This window comes from Nycticebus coucang, chromosome 15, assembly GCF_027406575.1.
Source record: "Nycticebus coucang isolate mNycCou1 chromosome 15, mNycCou1.pri, whole genome shotgun sequence".
NCBI lineage: Eukaryota > Metazoa > Chordata > Mammalia > Primates > Lorisidae > Nycticebus > Nycticebus coucang.
In genome coordinates, this window is record NC_069794.1 from 91,950,208 (window position 1) to 91,966,012 (window position 15,805).

The window sequence follows — 15,805 nt, forward strand, 5'->3', positions numbered from 1 at the left end:
CCAGCATTTTGTTTTCTCTTCACTTCTCCCCGACGTACTCTCTGCAGTTCTGCCCAGCTGGCTTTTGCTATGACACTCTGCTACAGCTTTCTGGACCCCTTCCTATTACCCTGTTGCTTTCCTCTTTATCAGAAGTTTGGTCATCTGGGTTTCCCTATCTTGCTTCTCCTGGCTTCTTAGTCACTTAGGAGACTAATCTTAGCCCTCCTTGAAAGCTGAGTCTTCAGGGTATATAACTGATCAGCATTTGCAACCAGCTTTGACCTTCAGATGTTCTTTTCAGCAATTCTTTATTCCTGAATGTTGCTTAAAAATACTATCTTTAAACAAAGAATTCTTAACAATCACTGCTGTAAAAGTTTGCATTGAAAGAGACTGATAAAGGAAGCTCAGGTTCTACTGTATGGTCAATCCCCACCACCACCAATGTTGAATTCTGCAAGAGCACTATTAAATTTAGGTATAGGACATCAATCTATATCTATAAAAGCTAGATTAAAAACTTCAACTTTTCTTTATTTGATATTAAATTGAAATTTATGTGACACATAAGGTATTAAACTTAAATCTAAATGATAAAATGTTAAGACAGCTGAGAATTCACTGATGTATCTACTGCCTCCATCATAAATTACTACATGTATTTAATTAAGAATCAAATTACATGTCTGCAAATCAGATGCTATCAAGCCAAACTATGGATCACATCCACGATCCATAATCCTTTTATATTTAACTGAAACACGTAAAATTCAGTCAGTTTTAATTTTCCAAATGTTCTCAGAAAGAATTAACAGAAACATCCTCCTGTTATAAATCACAGTCGGAGAACCCATTTACCCCAAAGAATGAACTGCTTGTGCTGTGAGGCAGCAACCAAAGCCTGTCTGATCTTCTGTGGTGGTGGCTCCTCACTTCTAAGCACTGCCTCTTCACATGAAGAGTGTGAACAGGAAGGCACAGGAAAGTCACTTCTCCTTATTCCGTTGACTCCTGGTGTTTTCATTATATATTCAATGCCTGATTTCAATTTCACAACAAAAAACATCAATATCAACATTTATTCTGAAAGGAAATTGTATGTTCCAAGTAGTAGATATTAACAACTTCCAACACGATCTCTAGGAATAATTCGTAGTTCTGAACCATGTTTGAGGAAAACATTTCCTAAACAAAACAAAACACAAAGTTAGGTATCTAAAAAACAAGTTATCTGAATACTCCAACAATTATTACATAACAATAAATAAAAGTAAAGTAGGCAAAAATCTCAAGCATCATCAGAACCCAATTTCATGCTTTCCAGTCCTATTTCTAATCTTCTCATATTTACCAACCCAACAAATGTTTAAAATTTCTAAATAAGAACACCAGCCATAAAAATGATAAATATACTCAGCAAGCTAACAGTGTAATTATTTAATCCGAAAGCTTGCTTTATTACACAATAAAATACCTAAAAACAAAAAATAATAATAAATTTAAATTGCCACAATGCTAAGAATTTAGATGCCATGATCTATTCTGGGGTCAATTGCCAGCTGAGAGTTTCTTCATTCCCAATAATATGCACAATTCCATGTTTAAAGGTAATATAACAAGCAACATGTTAGAATAAGCGATAATTCAAATTAATGTAAAATAGTGAAAATTCCTAGAGTGAGAAAAACAAAATCTTTATCTACTAAGTTTAAAGACATCTATACAATAAGTACTTCACAATTTTCAATGAATAACCTTTTACATTTAATACAACTATACACTTATTTTAAGTAACAAAAGTCTGTAATTTTGGATCTCTCTTCGTTTTCTGCATGGCTGAATTCCAACCTGAGGTCTATAAAAATAGTGTAATTTTGTTATAATACAAAATTTTTTTAGAATAATTTAAAAATAACTACTGCTCAAGTTAAGGACATATTATATTAATGCTACGATTAATTTTAAAACAATTAGTTTATAAGTCCAAGAGAATACATTTAAATCATACACAATAATTTTTTAAAAGTTAAAAAGTTCTTTTAATTATGTAGAAGACTACTTTTACCCTGCCTGCTTGTTACAGCAGCAATGTCTCACTCTATAGAAAGGCTGAAGCTGAGTTTGGACTCAGCTCCTTAAAAAATTAGCACTTACTAATAGCTTACTTAGAAAAATGCATTTACATGCACCACCTCACAACCAACTACCTAAAGAGGTAGGTCAAAATCATTATTCCCATGAGAGCACAGTCTCACCCTCAGACTTTCTGTTATGTGTATTAATTAAATACTTTCAATGCATAAGCCACTATGACATTTTCTGATATTATAGCCAAAACCACTCATAATTGATAGACATAATGAAACAATTTATTACTCAGAACCATAGGTAAAGGCTGAATCTCTAAAAAAACCCAGATCATCCTGTTATAATCCTGGCAAGTCTAATTACATTAAATATTCACTGTCAACTGACATATATAGCCTCATTCACTCCTCCATGAGTTTTCAAATAGATACTCACCAGCAGTCTGTGCAGGATTTATTCCTATTCCATCTAGAAAATAAGTTGTAAAATCACGTAAGCTATTTCTAAAGAGAAAATATTTAGTAACACCAAGAAGAAATTTGCCAAAATAATGCTGCTGTGTGTACAGAGGCCAATTTAAATCCCATTGTCACATGGGTAACAATCTTTTAGGTATTATCTGCTGAAATCTGCTATTATAATTGTTCTGCTACACAGAATGAAAAATGTTTGTCATTTCTCCCAAAAAGCTAAAAGTACCTTAGGTAAGCCATTCATTACCTTTATATTGCTCTGAGGCATCATATCCTAAAGCTAGGAGAGCCCACCAATTCACTTAGTTCAAATTCCCCCAACACTTCAAAGTTTCAAAGCATATTCCGAAGAATTATTCAGTGGGGACTTTGAAGTTTCCAGAAAGTAGGCCAGCGTTCTTCGAAACAGAGAAACACTCGGTATTTCTGCATGCTATCACAAAAAATGTGACGGCATTAAAAATATTTTACAGTGAGAAGTTCTGTCATCTAAATTACATCACGCACATTAAGCCTGTTTCCTCTTACTCCCACCTGTACCCAGACTGCTCTCCAGCGCCCATCGGTATTACTCTGCATACGTGAAAGAGTGTTAAGCCCTCCCTGTGATCTTCACTCTTCATCTTATTATTTCACTATTTTCTCACAGAACTGGTTCTATTATACTTTGTTATCAGGATTCCAAGATACTTTTAATTAAGTACCTCACTGAATAAAAAGCCCCATTAGCAGCCTCCAAGAAAGAGTTTTGTCAGGAAAGGGATTGCAAGGTCCATTTCTGCTTAATTTTTCATATTCTACACCATTTACTAATATAACTTTACTTATATTTAAAAAAATTTCTAAATAAAAAGTCATTTTCAGTAAAAATCTGGCAAGCAGTGATAAGGACACAAAATATTACAAAGTGCTATACTATATCAAAAATACAAAAAAAACTACAAAGAGCTAATGATGAATGATAACCCTGACATAGATAGCATTCACCATTAAATATAACATTTGGATAGTATTTCAAGCTTTCTGTATTTAAGTGAATTTTAATTTGGCTCCTTTTAAACAATTTCCATATGTCTGAGGCAATAAATAACTTTAAAATGAGAATTCTTACCATTGGTAATAATTGCACTTGTTGCAGCAGGAACTTTAAACTAAACAGAAGACAAGTTACAAAAGAAGATCAGGGAAACTGAAATCAATTCTGTAATTCTAAAATGTGATCTATCTTTTAGAATAGGTGGCACCATAAGTACAAGGAGCCCTTACACAGCCAAGACTGAGGGCCACTTATGTGCAGGTTTTCTTCCATCTCTGACCCCCTGAGAGAATCCAAGCCCTCCTCAGCCTACTCTGTGAAGACGAGGAGGAAGACACTTCCACTGAACAGTGAATACATTTTCCTTATGGTTTTCTTGGTAATATTTTCTTTTCTTTGGTTTTCTTATTGTAAGAATGTAGTACATATCGCATGTTTATGTTGTTGGTGAGGTTTCTGATCACAGGCTATCATTAGTGAAGTTCTGGAGGCGTCTAGGCACACATGGACTTTAGACCGTCCGGGGGCTGCCACTCCTAACCCCTGTGCTGTTCAATGTTCAGTTATCATCTGCCTTATCTATCCGCTAATCTGAAAACAACCCATAGTCTAAATAATCCATTTGACTGAATTTAGGACATCACTGATTGGAAAATGTACCTTATTTTATGTATTACAAAAAACAGTGTCAATCGACGGCCCAATGTTTACCCTTTCAGAGGGAGCCATGTCACTCTTATTATATATAAATCACTTCATATGCGCTCCCCTCAAAGGAAAACATATTGATGAGATTATTCCCAAAATTTCTTCATAAAAATGGCAAGTTCCAAGCAGATGCTCTCCTGTGTTTAAAAGAAGTGCCTATAGAAGATATTCAGGTGACGACCAAGGCTTGTATTTCTTAAATTCTCCTTAAATGATCTGTTGCAATCCAAGGATTACAATAGTCCAATTATGTCACTAGGAAGTAACAATTAAGTTTAGTTAGGTGCAGACAATGTCACCTAGGCAATTAAGTGATTCCATATGGCCAATAGGAAGAGCAAGTCTCCCCTAACCTATTTCATAGACATTGTAAAAAAGATCTGCTTTTTGCATCAATGAAATGGGGCATCGAACTTACTGGTAGCTAAAAGATAGATTACAGCTCTTAAACCTCTAGAGACCTACGGTTGCCAAGGTGTGTTTACGTCTCTGTAGTTTATTAGTGTACCAAACAAATTTATATTAAGTATATCTGTGGTATAGACTAATTTTACAGATATTACGTTGGAGTTTTATGATCAAATAAGTTTGGAAAATACTACAGTAAGCTAGTGGTCTTCTCAAAGCCTTTAATATGCTGCTAATACAGTTTAACTCCAGAAGAAAATCATGAACGAAAAGTATACTGTACTTTTTGGCCACTAACTCCACCTTTTCATGGAGTTTTATTGTATGTGGTGCTAGTTGCCTGGGAAACATTGCTCTAGGCATTTATAATGGTCCCATATACATGCTGAGTCAAACAACTAACAGTTTAAATAACCAACTGAAGACTCAAGTTTTGAAATAACAATGATAAATAAGAACAATCACTTGTTACAATATTATACACCTAATACATTATTTTTCTCTGAATATGGTACATTCTTAATTTTAAGCATCCTTTTTAAAGATTAAGATTTTTTTTAAAAAACTTTAAAATATTCTTAAATAAATTTTAACATACTTCAAAAATATTTTACAGAAGTTATAATCTCAATAACATTCTTCCATTTTTTTTTCTTCTTTCAAAAGAGACAGGGTTTCTCTGTTGCCATAGCTCACTGCACATTCAAACTCCTGGGCTCAAGCTAATTTTTCTATTTTTTGTAGATAACACAGTTGGGGTCTCACAATGTTGCGAGTGAGGGCTGGTCAAGGACTGGTCTTGAGTTCCTAGACTCAGTAATCCTCCCCCCTCAGGTGCTGGGATTATAGGGGTGAGCCATTGTGCCTGGCCTTCAATAACACTTTGATCACATACTCAGTTACAGAACTCTCGGATTTTCAAAACTAAATCCTAAACATTTCAGTTACCCTTCTGAGTGAGTGCTCCTCTTAGATCAGGCCCTTTTTTTAAGATAAGTGATACATTTTCTTAAGTCACATCCACATAATGCAACATATTTTATGAACTTTAAAAAGACAGAAGTCATTGCTAATACTTTTTTACCATGTGTAGAATGTAAAAGCAATGGGTAAGCTGAAATTTGGGGAGCCAACGCTAGTTTGTAAAATACAGTAAATTTCTCTTTTATGCTCTTCAGTTATCACTTATTTTCTTCTTCAGATCCCATAATTCTTTTTTTATTTTTACATATACATGTGTTTATTAGGTTTCCATTTTTTTGCCTTCATAAAATTAAAAAGGCTTAAAATTTAATAACAATAACAATGTTTAAGATAAGAACTAGAGACAAAAACCTCGGAAAGAACCAACGAATACATTCAGAAAAGGAATCAGACAATTGTGACATCAAAATATTAAGCAATAATAATGTAAAGAAAGTAACATTCACATTGTCAAATAAGAGTATGTCTATTATAGAATGCTTTGAATCTGAGATTCAGTATGGAGTCATCAGTCTTATAGCTTAGGATGTTCTGGAGGTCTTTCCAAATTTGACAATGCATTATTTACTTAAATGCACTCTCCATTGTCTTAGGAATTTTTACTGTAGCTTATCAAAAGAATTGTACCAGAGAATTAAATGTAGAATCTTTGTTTCTGAAGGTAATGTTTGTTCTCAGTGAAAGATTCCAGTGTCACCTTCTAAGAGCTCCTCTTGCCACTGCCTTAAAAATCGTAGCCTTTCTCAATGTATAATACCATGATTTATAATAATTATAAACTACATTGAAACCTTAATATGTGTGGTTGTTAAGAAATTTGTTAGCTTATTTCCTACTGTATGTATGTTAAGATTTTCTTCTATTTTCACTAGAAGGCCAAGATTATAACAATGCCTCTGCTTTCTAAAGCACACTATAGTAACTACAAAATAGTATTAAGTACAGCTTGTATAGATCTACTTCTTAAATCTGCAATTTGTGGACTCTGTTCTGCCCCACTAAGACTAGGACTATTTCTTGCGAGTGATCTATGCAGCAAACAGTAAGGACAATGTCGTGTTTACATGTGTGTCTAAGCTCATTTTACTTGTTCTTTCTGCATGCAGAATAGATCAAAGTTAACTAACTACACAACAGGGAATACTACTTTGCAGTTATGGTCCCTGACAAAGGTTTACAAGGAGCTGTTGAGCACTAACAGTTTGGCTGACTTCCACTAAATACTTAAATACAGGGCAGGATAACAGATGACATGAGTTAAGCTGATTTCTTATTTAGTTAATGAAATTATTTTTCTGTGACTATAAACTTTTCTAAAGTTTCTAAACCGAAACATTACTGTGCGCCTGTCCAGTACTTTACTCAAAATCACTTAATTAGGAACGACAGGCACTAATTCCCATTCATGGATTAAAAAACTGGGGAAGGAAGATAAGGGGGGAATTTGTGGCATGTTATATAGCTAACTAATCACACAACTAAACAAGAACCTATATCTTTGTCTTCCAAGGCACATTTTGGGGCCATTTCTACCAGATTAAGCTACTCTTCCAAGCATCATGTCCAAAGAGTTATCGTACAAAAGCTTCTGATAATTTTGAGTAAAAAATTTTCATTTCTTAAAAATATCAGAAAACCACTACACACTTTTCAAGTCAAGAAATTTTACTATAATCCACATGCTCATACAGAAAATTTGAAAAATATGACAAAGATTTTTATAAAATTATAATTTCAGAATCAGAACTAGTAAAATGTTGAGTATACAGAATATAATGTAATATAATGTTCCTTTTTAAAAAACTACACATCACTGGTACTTTTTCCATTTTGATAAAAATTATTATAATTTTTAATGGAGATGCACCCAATTTGTTTAACATATTCTTCTCATATTTGAAAATAAGTTCTCTGTGAAAGTATATTAAAGATCACCAATAAACAGACCCAGTAAAGAGCCCATGTGGAAATGGTGTGTCAAAGAGCATGCAAATTTTAAAGATTTTCAAAATATACTGCTAAACTGCATTCTACAAAAATTGTTAAAAGTTTTCATACTTACTTCTTCTGCTGCAAATTTTAAGACTGCTGTAAAAGGTGTACTTTCAGGAACACTAAGTCTGTAAGAAGAATTTTAGAACAAAGTTAATTTTTTTTTTAATTGTTGGGGATTCATTGAGGGTACAAAGAACCAGGTTACACTGATGGCATTGGTTAAGTAAAGTCCCACTTATAATTGTGTTCAGCTCCCGAAACGCAAAGTTAATGTGTTTTACAAAAGCCCCTTAGTTGCTGGACAAAGCTCTTTCGAGTTTCAAAATTTACTATTTTTACTGTATATTTGTTAACTCTAAAAAAAATGACTGATTGCCTTAAAACTGAGATGGTGACCAGAGTTGTACTTGAAAAATTAACAACTTCTACAAGGTGTAGGTGTCTATATTTCCTTGACACAATTAAGTCTAGCATACAGACTATTTGCTGTCTGTTTCTAGAGATGGATTTTACAAACTTGAATCTTTCCTGAGTCCTCCATCCACTTTACCATCTCCCCTCTAAACACCTTTTCACCCAATGCAGTAATGTTACTATTCTGTTTATAGGAGAGGCTGCCTGGGAAGCATCACTGCTGGTCATAAAGCTTTTGATGAACCCTGCTGTGTACTATTAATAATAATAATGTCTAAAATAGTAGACCAAACTGATGAAAATACGTATTTATTATGGAAAAATGCCAATAATGAAATGGATTTTCTACCTTTTACACCATCATTTGAAAAAGCTTAGTATAACCTAAGGTAGCATTCTAAAGAGGGATGTGTAATTTTGATAATTGACTTGTACATGGCCAAGTATATTAAAGATCACCAATAAACAGATTTTTTTAATGACCTAGTCATAGAGTCAATCTCTATCAACTTTCCAACTTAACAATGAAAAAAGAAATTTACTTTGTACTCTAAGAAAAAATACTTAAAGACATAGTAAGAGGTTTAAAAATAAGTACAATAGCAAAATAATATTCCTAAGGTAAAATAAATTACAATCATAAAAAAAAAGAAAACTGATAATCTTTCAAAGCAAGGAAGACAGACTGACAAGCTAACATTTCTCTTTAAACTTTCTCTACCTGTTACCACCCTATTTTTGTATTAGTACCTTAATACCAACTACCGTTATAAAACATTCTCATGTGAATGCCCTGGTTCCTCCTTAGACTACAGATCTATGAATACAAGAATCACTACATCAACTACAGCATATTACCAATATACTGACTTTTTCTAAGTGTGAATAGTTTTCTAGGATGCCCCACTCCACTCCAAAATACTGTTAAAAGAATAAAAACGACTATCATTTTTTCCCTTTCTTAATTTTTCTTAAGGAACTGCAAAAGAGCAAAAGCAAAATTCTACAGAATATCCATTTGTTTAAAAAATAGATAACAAATTGGCAATGTGATAGTTTACCAATAGGCAACAATACTTTGCAAGTATTTCTGTAGCACATCTGTAGTCTAGAACCTGAGTTTCATTTCCTTAAAATTCTGCCACAATAGGAAAACGTCAAACACCTTGAGGTTCAATTCACTTTTGAATTAGAGACTTGGAAATGTCTTTTCAATGCAATGAGATGTCATATTCATGTTCATTAAAATAAGTTTCTACCTGTATATTTTTTTTTTTTTTTTTGTAGAGACAGAGTCTCACTTTATGGCCCTCGGTAGAGTGCCGTGGCCTCACACAGCTCACAGCAACCTCCAACTCCTGGGCTTAAGCGATTCTCTTGCCTCAGCCTCCGAGTAGCTGGGACTACAGGCGCCCGCCACAACGCCCGGCTATTTTTTGGTTGCAGTTTGGCCGGGGCTGGGTTTGAACCCACCACCCTTGGTATATGGGGCCGGCACCTTACCGACTGAGCCACAGGCGCCGCCCGTTTCTACCTGTATATTAAGTTAGTAAGACTGTAAGACTGTCCACAGATAAGCCAATAAAACATAGAATGAAAACATCTTTTAATATATATTCTAGTTGGCAGAAAATTAAAGAGAAAATGAGTGTCATGGTGACTCCATAGACCTTATTCACATTCGAAGCCACTGTATTTGCCAGTCAGTTATCATTTTATAAAATTGGCACATGAATTGTACTAATGTTTTGAAAAAATGGAAACTATCATTTACATTAAAGTGAATTTGCAAAATGAATGACTGGCATCATTTGTTCTTTTAATAAACACCGCATTTAAACAAAATGATGACGCAAATAGACAATTGTTATTATGAAGACTAAGAAAAATTCCATAGGAAACTCAAAAAGGGCAGGAGTAACTGGATGATCACAGAAATCTTCACAGAGGGGATGTTTTGTTTAAAATAGATTGTCAAACAGTAGTGGTCACAAGATTACATTCTAAGAAGGCAATCTTAAGGCAGGAAAGATTAAAAGGGCTAACTTTTCAATGTGGGACTGATTAGTGATGGTGGTAGTACAGAAGGGAGAAGAAAAGGTGGGAAATAAGATGGAAAAGGTCTGAAACAGACTGAAAGAGTCAAGGCTGTTTTTAGTTCATCTTGTGTATAAAAGATGGTTTAATTTCAACATTTCTATGGCCTCGTCTCAATACTGATAGTGAATCTACCAACAAACAAAAAATAAAGACTCCAATATTACCCAGAATAAATTTGGAACTAAATGAAACATCCCTTGTAGAAATCAACATTAGTAATGCTTAACTAAAGGCAAGTGTGGGGCGGCGCCTGTGGCTCAGTGAATAAGGCGCTGGCCCCATATGCCGAGGGTGGCGGGTTCAAACCCAGCCCCGGCCAAACTGCAACAAAAAAATAGCCGGGCCTTGTGGCGGGCGCCTGTAGTCCCAGCTGCTCGGGAGGCTGAGGCAAGAGAATTGCTTAAGCCCAGGAGCTGGAGGTTGCTGTGAGCTGTGTGATGCCATGGCACTCTACCGAGGGCCATAAAGTGAGACTCTGTCTCTACAAAAATAAATAAATAAATAAATAAAGGCAAGTGTCAGTATCCAAGTATATAATGTCCTGTTTGATAAGGGAAAAGTCACACAAAAAAGTTAAAACATGGCAGGGCGCGGTGGCTCACACCTGTAATCCCAGCACTCTGGGAGGCTGAGGCAGGTGGATTGCTTGAGCTTAGGAGTTCCAGACCAACCAGAGCAAGAGCAAGATCCCATCCCTAAAAATAGCTGGGCCTTGTCATGGGTGCCTGTAGTCCCAGGTACTCAGGAGGCTGAGGCAAAAGAGTCACTTAAGGCTAAGAGTTTGAGCTGTTGCAAGCTACGCCACAGCATCCTACCGAGGGCAACAAAGTAAGACTGTCTCGAAAAAAGGAAAAAATACTTTTTTTTTCACAAATGTTTTTCCAGTTGCTTGTATGAATGCTCAAGTATTAATTACCACTTACAGCGAATAGTTTGAAAACACAGCATAAGGACTCTTACACACATATATATATATTTTACAACCTCCATATATATTATATACACACTAAAGAACACTTACACTTAATTGACTAGGTTACCATGCATTAATTGAACTGGTCCAATGTTCCAGGCACTTGTAGGTACTGGCATATACTTATACTAGCTATATTAACTGTGCATAAAATCCTACTGAAGTCCTGTTTCCTACACTGATACTATATCCCTTTTCTTCTTCATTTCCTAGCATACATTTACACACTGATGAGAACAGTGTTCAAAAACCAATGATGAAGAGAAAGGAGAAGACCAATGTAGAATTGGGGGGGACTGATTAGTGATGGTGGTAGTAAGGAAGGGAGAAGAAAAGGTGGGAAATAAGATGGAAAAGGTCCGACAGCTTGAGAGCAAGGGGGAAAGAAGTTGTGGAAAGTCTGTAGAGAAATTAAAAAAAAAATCCTTTCTAAGAATGAGGAAAATGAGCAAACTTGAATGTATAGAGAGCTATGTATTACTGAATGCAGTCATGAATTTATGTAAAACTATAAGCCTAATTGTGCTATTTTCTGCAGAGATAAGAAGCTATGTTACACAGAATACAAATGGCTGGGTTTAGACTTAGTATTGCTAACTATGCTGGGGAGGATTTGGGAGAGGGACCAGGTTGAGGGTGTTTGCAAGAGAATGATTTAAAGATAGGCCCATGGACTCCAAGCTCTATAAAGAGTGGGATAAGGCACAGGGAAGAAAACAGTTATAGATTAAAAGGAAGTGTGGTCAACACATCGAAGAAACCTGGCAGAAGAGATATTACAGCAAACCAGCTAGAAGAGAATGTAGTTATCTGTAAGAGTGCTTAAAAATGAAAAAAAATTTTTTTTTTTTTTGTAGAGACAGAGTTTCACTTTATTGCCCTCTGTAGAGTGCCGTAGCGTCACACAGCTCACAGCAACCTCCAACTCCTGGGCTTAGGCGATTCTTCTGCCTCAGCCTCCCGAGCAGCTGGGACTACAGGCGCCCGCCACAACGCCCGGCTATTTTTTTGTTGCAGTTTGGCCAGGGCTGGGTTTGAACCCGCCACCCTCGGTATATGAGGCCGGCGCCCTACTCATTGAGCCACAGGCGCCGCCCTTAAAAATGAAATTTTAGAGATGGAACAATTATTGGAGATCTTAGGTTGTAGGCCGTGACCATGAAGACTTGAGACAAAATGTAAAAAATGGTATTTTGGAGAAGAAAGGTTGAAAAGAATAAAAGGTTGGGAGTTTACACGGGTCATGGATGCAGTAAATCACTGAAATTGATGGCAGGGGTTATCAGTTGATTCAGGGGCACTAAGCATATCAATTATGCATAAATTCCTACTAAAGTTCCTCGCTACATTTTACATACTTGCAGCTGTAATAACCTCAAGAGTGTTAACTTAAACTCACAGGAAGGTCCAGATTAAGTCACACCTGTTTTAATCCACACGGTAAGGCCCCCACATGAAAGGTTCTATTTCCGTTTAGGAACACTCTTAGTTAAATTCCAACATAGAAAGTTTAAGAATTCCAACATAGAAAGTTTAAGATCCGGGACGGGTTATTTTGTGATGTTCAACTGTAGAGTCACGCACTCGCAACGAAAACCAGAAGCCCAACATTAACACGCATTCAAGTAATTTCAGAGCTTCAGACAGGCGGGACCTTTTCAACCTCCTGTTAACAGCTGGTCAGGGCGGGAAAGGCCGTTCTCGTCTCCCGCAGACACAGACTGCTACAGAATCCCAGCACACTGCCGGAGCCCTGTCCACACATCCTCCCGCTCCACCGCCCACCAGCGAATTCCGAGGGGAAGCCACTAATGAGCAGAAACACACCCAGGCCCAGCCGCAGGGCCAGGGCCGAGCCGACACTCGAGCCAGGACGGGACGGCGCCTCGCAGGCTCTGGCGAGAGGCTGCGGAGTTGGCGCGGAGGGCACCAAGGCCGATGGGGCGGGAGTTGTTCGCAGGCTCGGATGACCCCCAGCCCAGGCCCGTCCAGCCGCGCCCCAAGAGGCCCAACTCAGCCCCCAGACTCACACTTTGTACGGCAGCCGCGGGTCCGACGTCAGCGTGATCTTGAAGGAAACCTTCGACCTGAGGAAGAGAGAGGGAGAGAGTTAAGGCCGGGCAGCCGGACTGGGATTAGGGCGCTCGGTAAGCAAACGCGTACATGATGAGGCCGGTCGGATGGAAACCCCGCGCCAACTTCGCCGGGAGCCCCACTTCCTCCTAGGACCGCTCCGGCCCCGCGAAGCCACGTTTCTCTCGGCACACCGGGGACCTCTGCAGTTGCTGTCGTCCAAAACACTGCCTGAATCGCCCCCAAATGTTCACGCTGCCGGGAGCCTCCAAGTCACAAGGACCTGCTAGTTTGGCATTTACACATCTGAGCTAAAAGTATGAATCGTATGGAAAGAATATATTTCTAACTTTATTTTTCTCGGTCATATTTTTAATCAGGCAGCACAAGTGAAGGCCTAGAGACTAGGACCCCCGATCCCAGCTGGCAGGTTGGGGCGGAAGTAAGGGCGTGGGGTTGGCGGATGAGGAGCGGGAAGGCTGGAGGCGAGGCTGGGGCGGGGCTGAGGGGCGGGGCTGGGGCGGGGCTGAGGCGGACGCTGTCCGAAGTTGCTAAGGCAACCGGCGGCAGGAAAGCTTGATTGACGTTCAAGAAGCTAGAATCTTAACCTGCTTTATCCTTAGTTTTATTCTGCTTTTACAGCAACCCAATCCTGTCACATCTTTTACATTACTCATATTTTTTCTTCGCACTTTACCTTCCAATACTGATCGCTAACTATTTAATTTCAACGAATAAGAACTCTCAAGAGTGAATTCTGTAGGTCAAGACTCCTGCTGGGGTGGTTGAGAAAAAACAAGATTCCTGTACTTAAGGACCTTGAAATAGTTGGGAAGACCGATGCGTGAGCGAGAGATTTCAAAAGTTTGTTATGTGGTCCAACAGGATTAAGTCGGTACACTAAGTTGCTAATCATCGGCTACATTTGTTCAGTTTAACAGCAAACTTTGACTGCAGTCTATAAGCCAGACACTAGGCTAAATGCTTAGGACCCAAGATGAGTAAGACAGGTGCCAACCCTTTAGGATCTAACAGTCAGAAGTTCTCACACAGTGAGGAAAGAAAACTGACCTTTAAGGTTTAATAAATAAATATCTGTGTTTGAAAAATAAACTTCCCTCTCACAATGACTGTAATGCCTTTTAAAAGAAATATTACAGTAATAGGCAAAAATAGGAAGCAGGTAGGCTTTAAAATAATGAGAATCTAATTTCTAGACTATGTTATATTTTAAAGGGTATCTATCTAAGAGAGGAATGGGAAGGAACTGTACTGGGGATAATGAACACTAATTTCTATTTTTTTTAAATATTTTATTTTTTTATTAAATCATAACTGTATATATTGATATGATCATGGGGCATCATACACTCGCTTCATAGACCATTTGACACATTTTCATCACAATGGTTAACATAGCCTTACTGGCATTATCTCAGTTACTATGCCAAAACATTTACATTCTACATTTACCAAGTTTCGCAAATACCCCTGTAAGATGCACCACAGGTATGATCCCACCAATTCCCCTCCCTCTACCCACCACCCCCCTCTCACCCCTCCCTTTCCCACTTCCCCCTATTGTTAGGTTGTAACTGGGTTATAGCTTTCATGTGAGAGCCCCAAATTAGTTTCATAGTAGGGCTGAGTACATTGGATACTTTTTCTTCCATTCTTGAGATACTTTACTCAGAAGAATATGTTCCAGCTCCATCCATGTAAACATGAAAGAGGTAAAGTCTCCATCTTTCTTTAAGGCTGCATAATATTCCATGGTGTACATATACCACCATTTATTAATCCATTCGTGGATCGATGGGCACTTGGGCTTTTTCCATGACTTAACAATTATTTATTGGGCTGCAATAAACATTCTGGTACAAATATCTTTGTTTTGGTGTGATTTTTGGTCTTCTGGGTATATGCCCAGCAGAGGAATTATAGGATTGAATGGCAGATCTATTTTTAGATCTCTGAGTGTTCTCCATATATCTTTCCAAAAGGAATATATTAATTTGCATTCCCACCAGCAGTGCAGAAGTGTTCCCTTTTCTTCCACATCCATGCCAACATCTGTGGTCTTGAGATTTTGTGATATAGGCTAGTCTCACTGGAGTTAGATGATATCTCAAAGTAGTTTTGATTTGCATTTCTCTGATGATTAAAGATGATGAGCATTTTTTCATATGTCTGAAGGCCGTGCACCTGTCTTCTTCAGAGAAATTTCTCTTCAAATCTCTTGCCCAGCCTGCGATGGGATCCCTTGTTTTTTTCTTGCTGATGCATTTGAGTTCTCTGTGGATTCTGGTTATTAAACCTTTGTCAGAGATATAACCTGCAAATATCTTCTCCCATTCTGAGGGCTGTTTGCTTGCTTTACTTACTGTGTTCTTGGCTGTGCAGAAGATTTTTAGTTTGATCAAGTCCCAGTAGTGTATTTTTGAAGCTGCTTTAATTGCCTGGGGGGGTCCTCATAAAATACTCGCCCAGACCAATTTCTTCAAGGGTTTTCCGTGCACTCTCCTCTAGTATTTTTATAGTTTCATGTCTTAAGTTTAAATCTTTAATCCA

General features: G+C 37.5%; 1 protein-coding gene across 2 annotated transcripts; it reads right to left on the minus strand.

Annotated features, from left to right (window-relative positions):
- Positions 1 to 972: 972 nt before the first annotated feature.
- Positions 973 to 13,674, minus strand: UFM1 (ubiquitin fold modifier 1). Of its 2 annotated transcripts, XM_053563877.1 has the most exons (6): positions 13,325 to 13,674; positions 13,192 to 13,248; positions 7,742 to 7,799; positions 3,655 to 3,694; positions 2,506 to 2,538; positions 973 to 1,167 (listed from the first exon to the last, which is right to left on the minus strand). In XM_053563877.1, coding segments are annotated over exons 1-6 (258 nt in total). In that variant the 5' UTR covers positions 13,327 to 13,674; the 3' UTR covers positions 973 to 1,099. The 2 variants fall into 2 exon arrangements, 1 of the variants encoding a protein (XP_053419852.1); XR_008374648.1 differs by lacking the exon at positions 3,655 to 3,694 and having other exon boundaries at positions 13,325 to 13,668.
- Positions 13,675 to 15,805: the final 2,131 nt, after the last annotated feature.

Bases quoted from the DNA above. Each gene is read 5' to 3' on its own strand.
- UFM1 (XM_053563877.1), bottom strand. The intron at 3,695-7,741 runs GTAAGTATGAAA...TCTTCTGTTTAG, and splicing joins TAAAATTTGCAGCAGAAGAA to TTTAAAGTTCCTGCTGCAAC. The intron at 2,539-3,654 runs GTAAGAATTCTC...CTTATTTTCTAG, and splicing joins AAGTGCAATTATTACCAATG to ATGGAATAGGAATAAATCCT.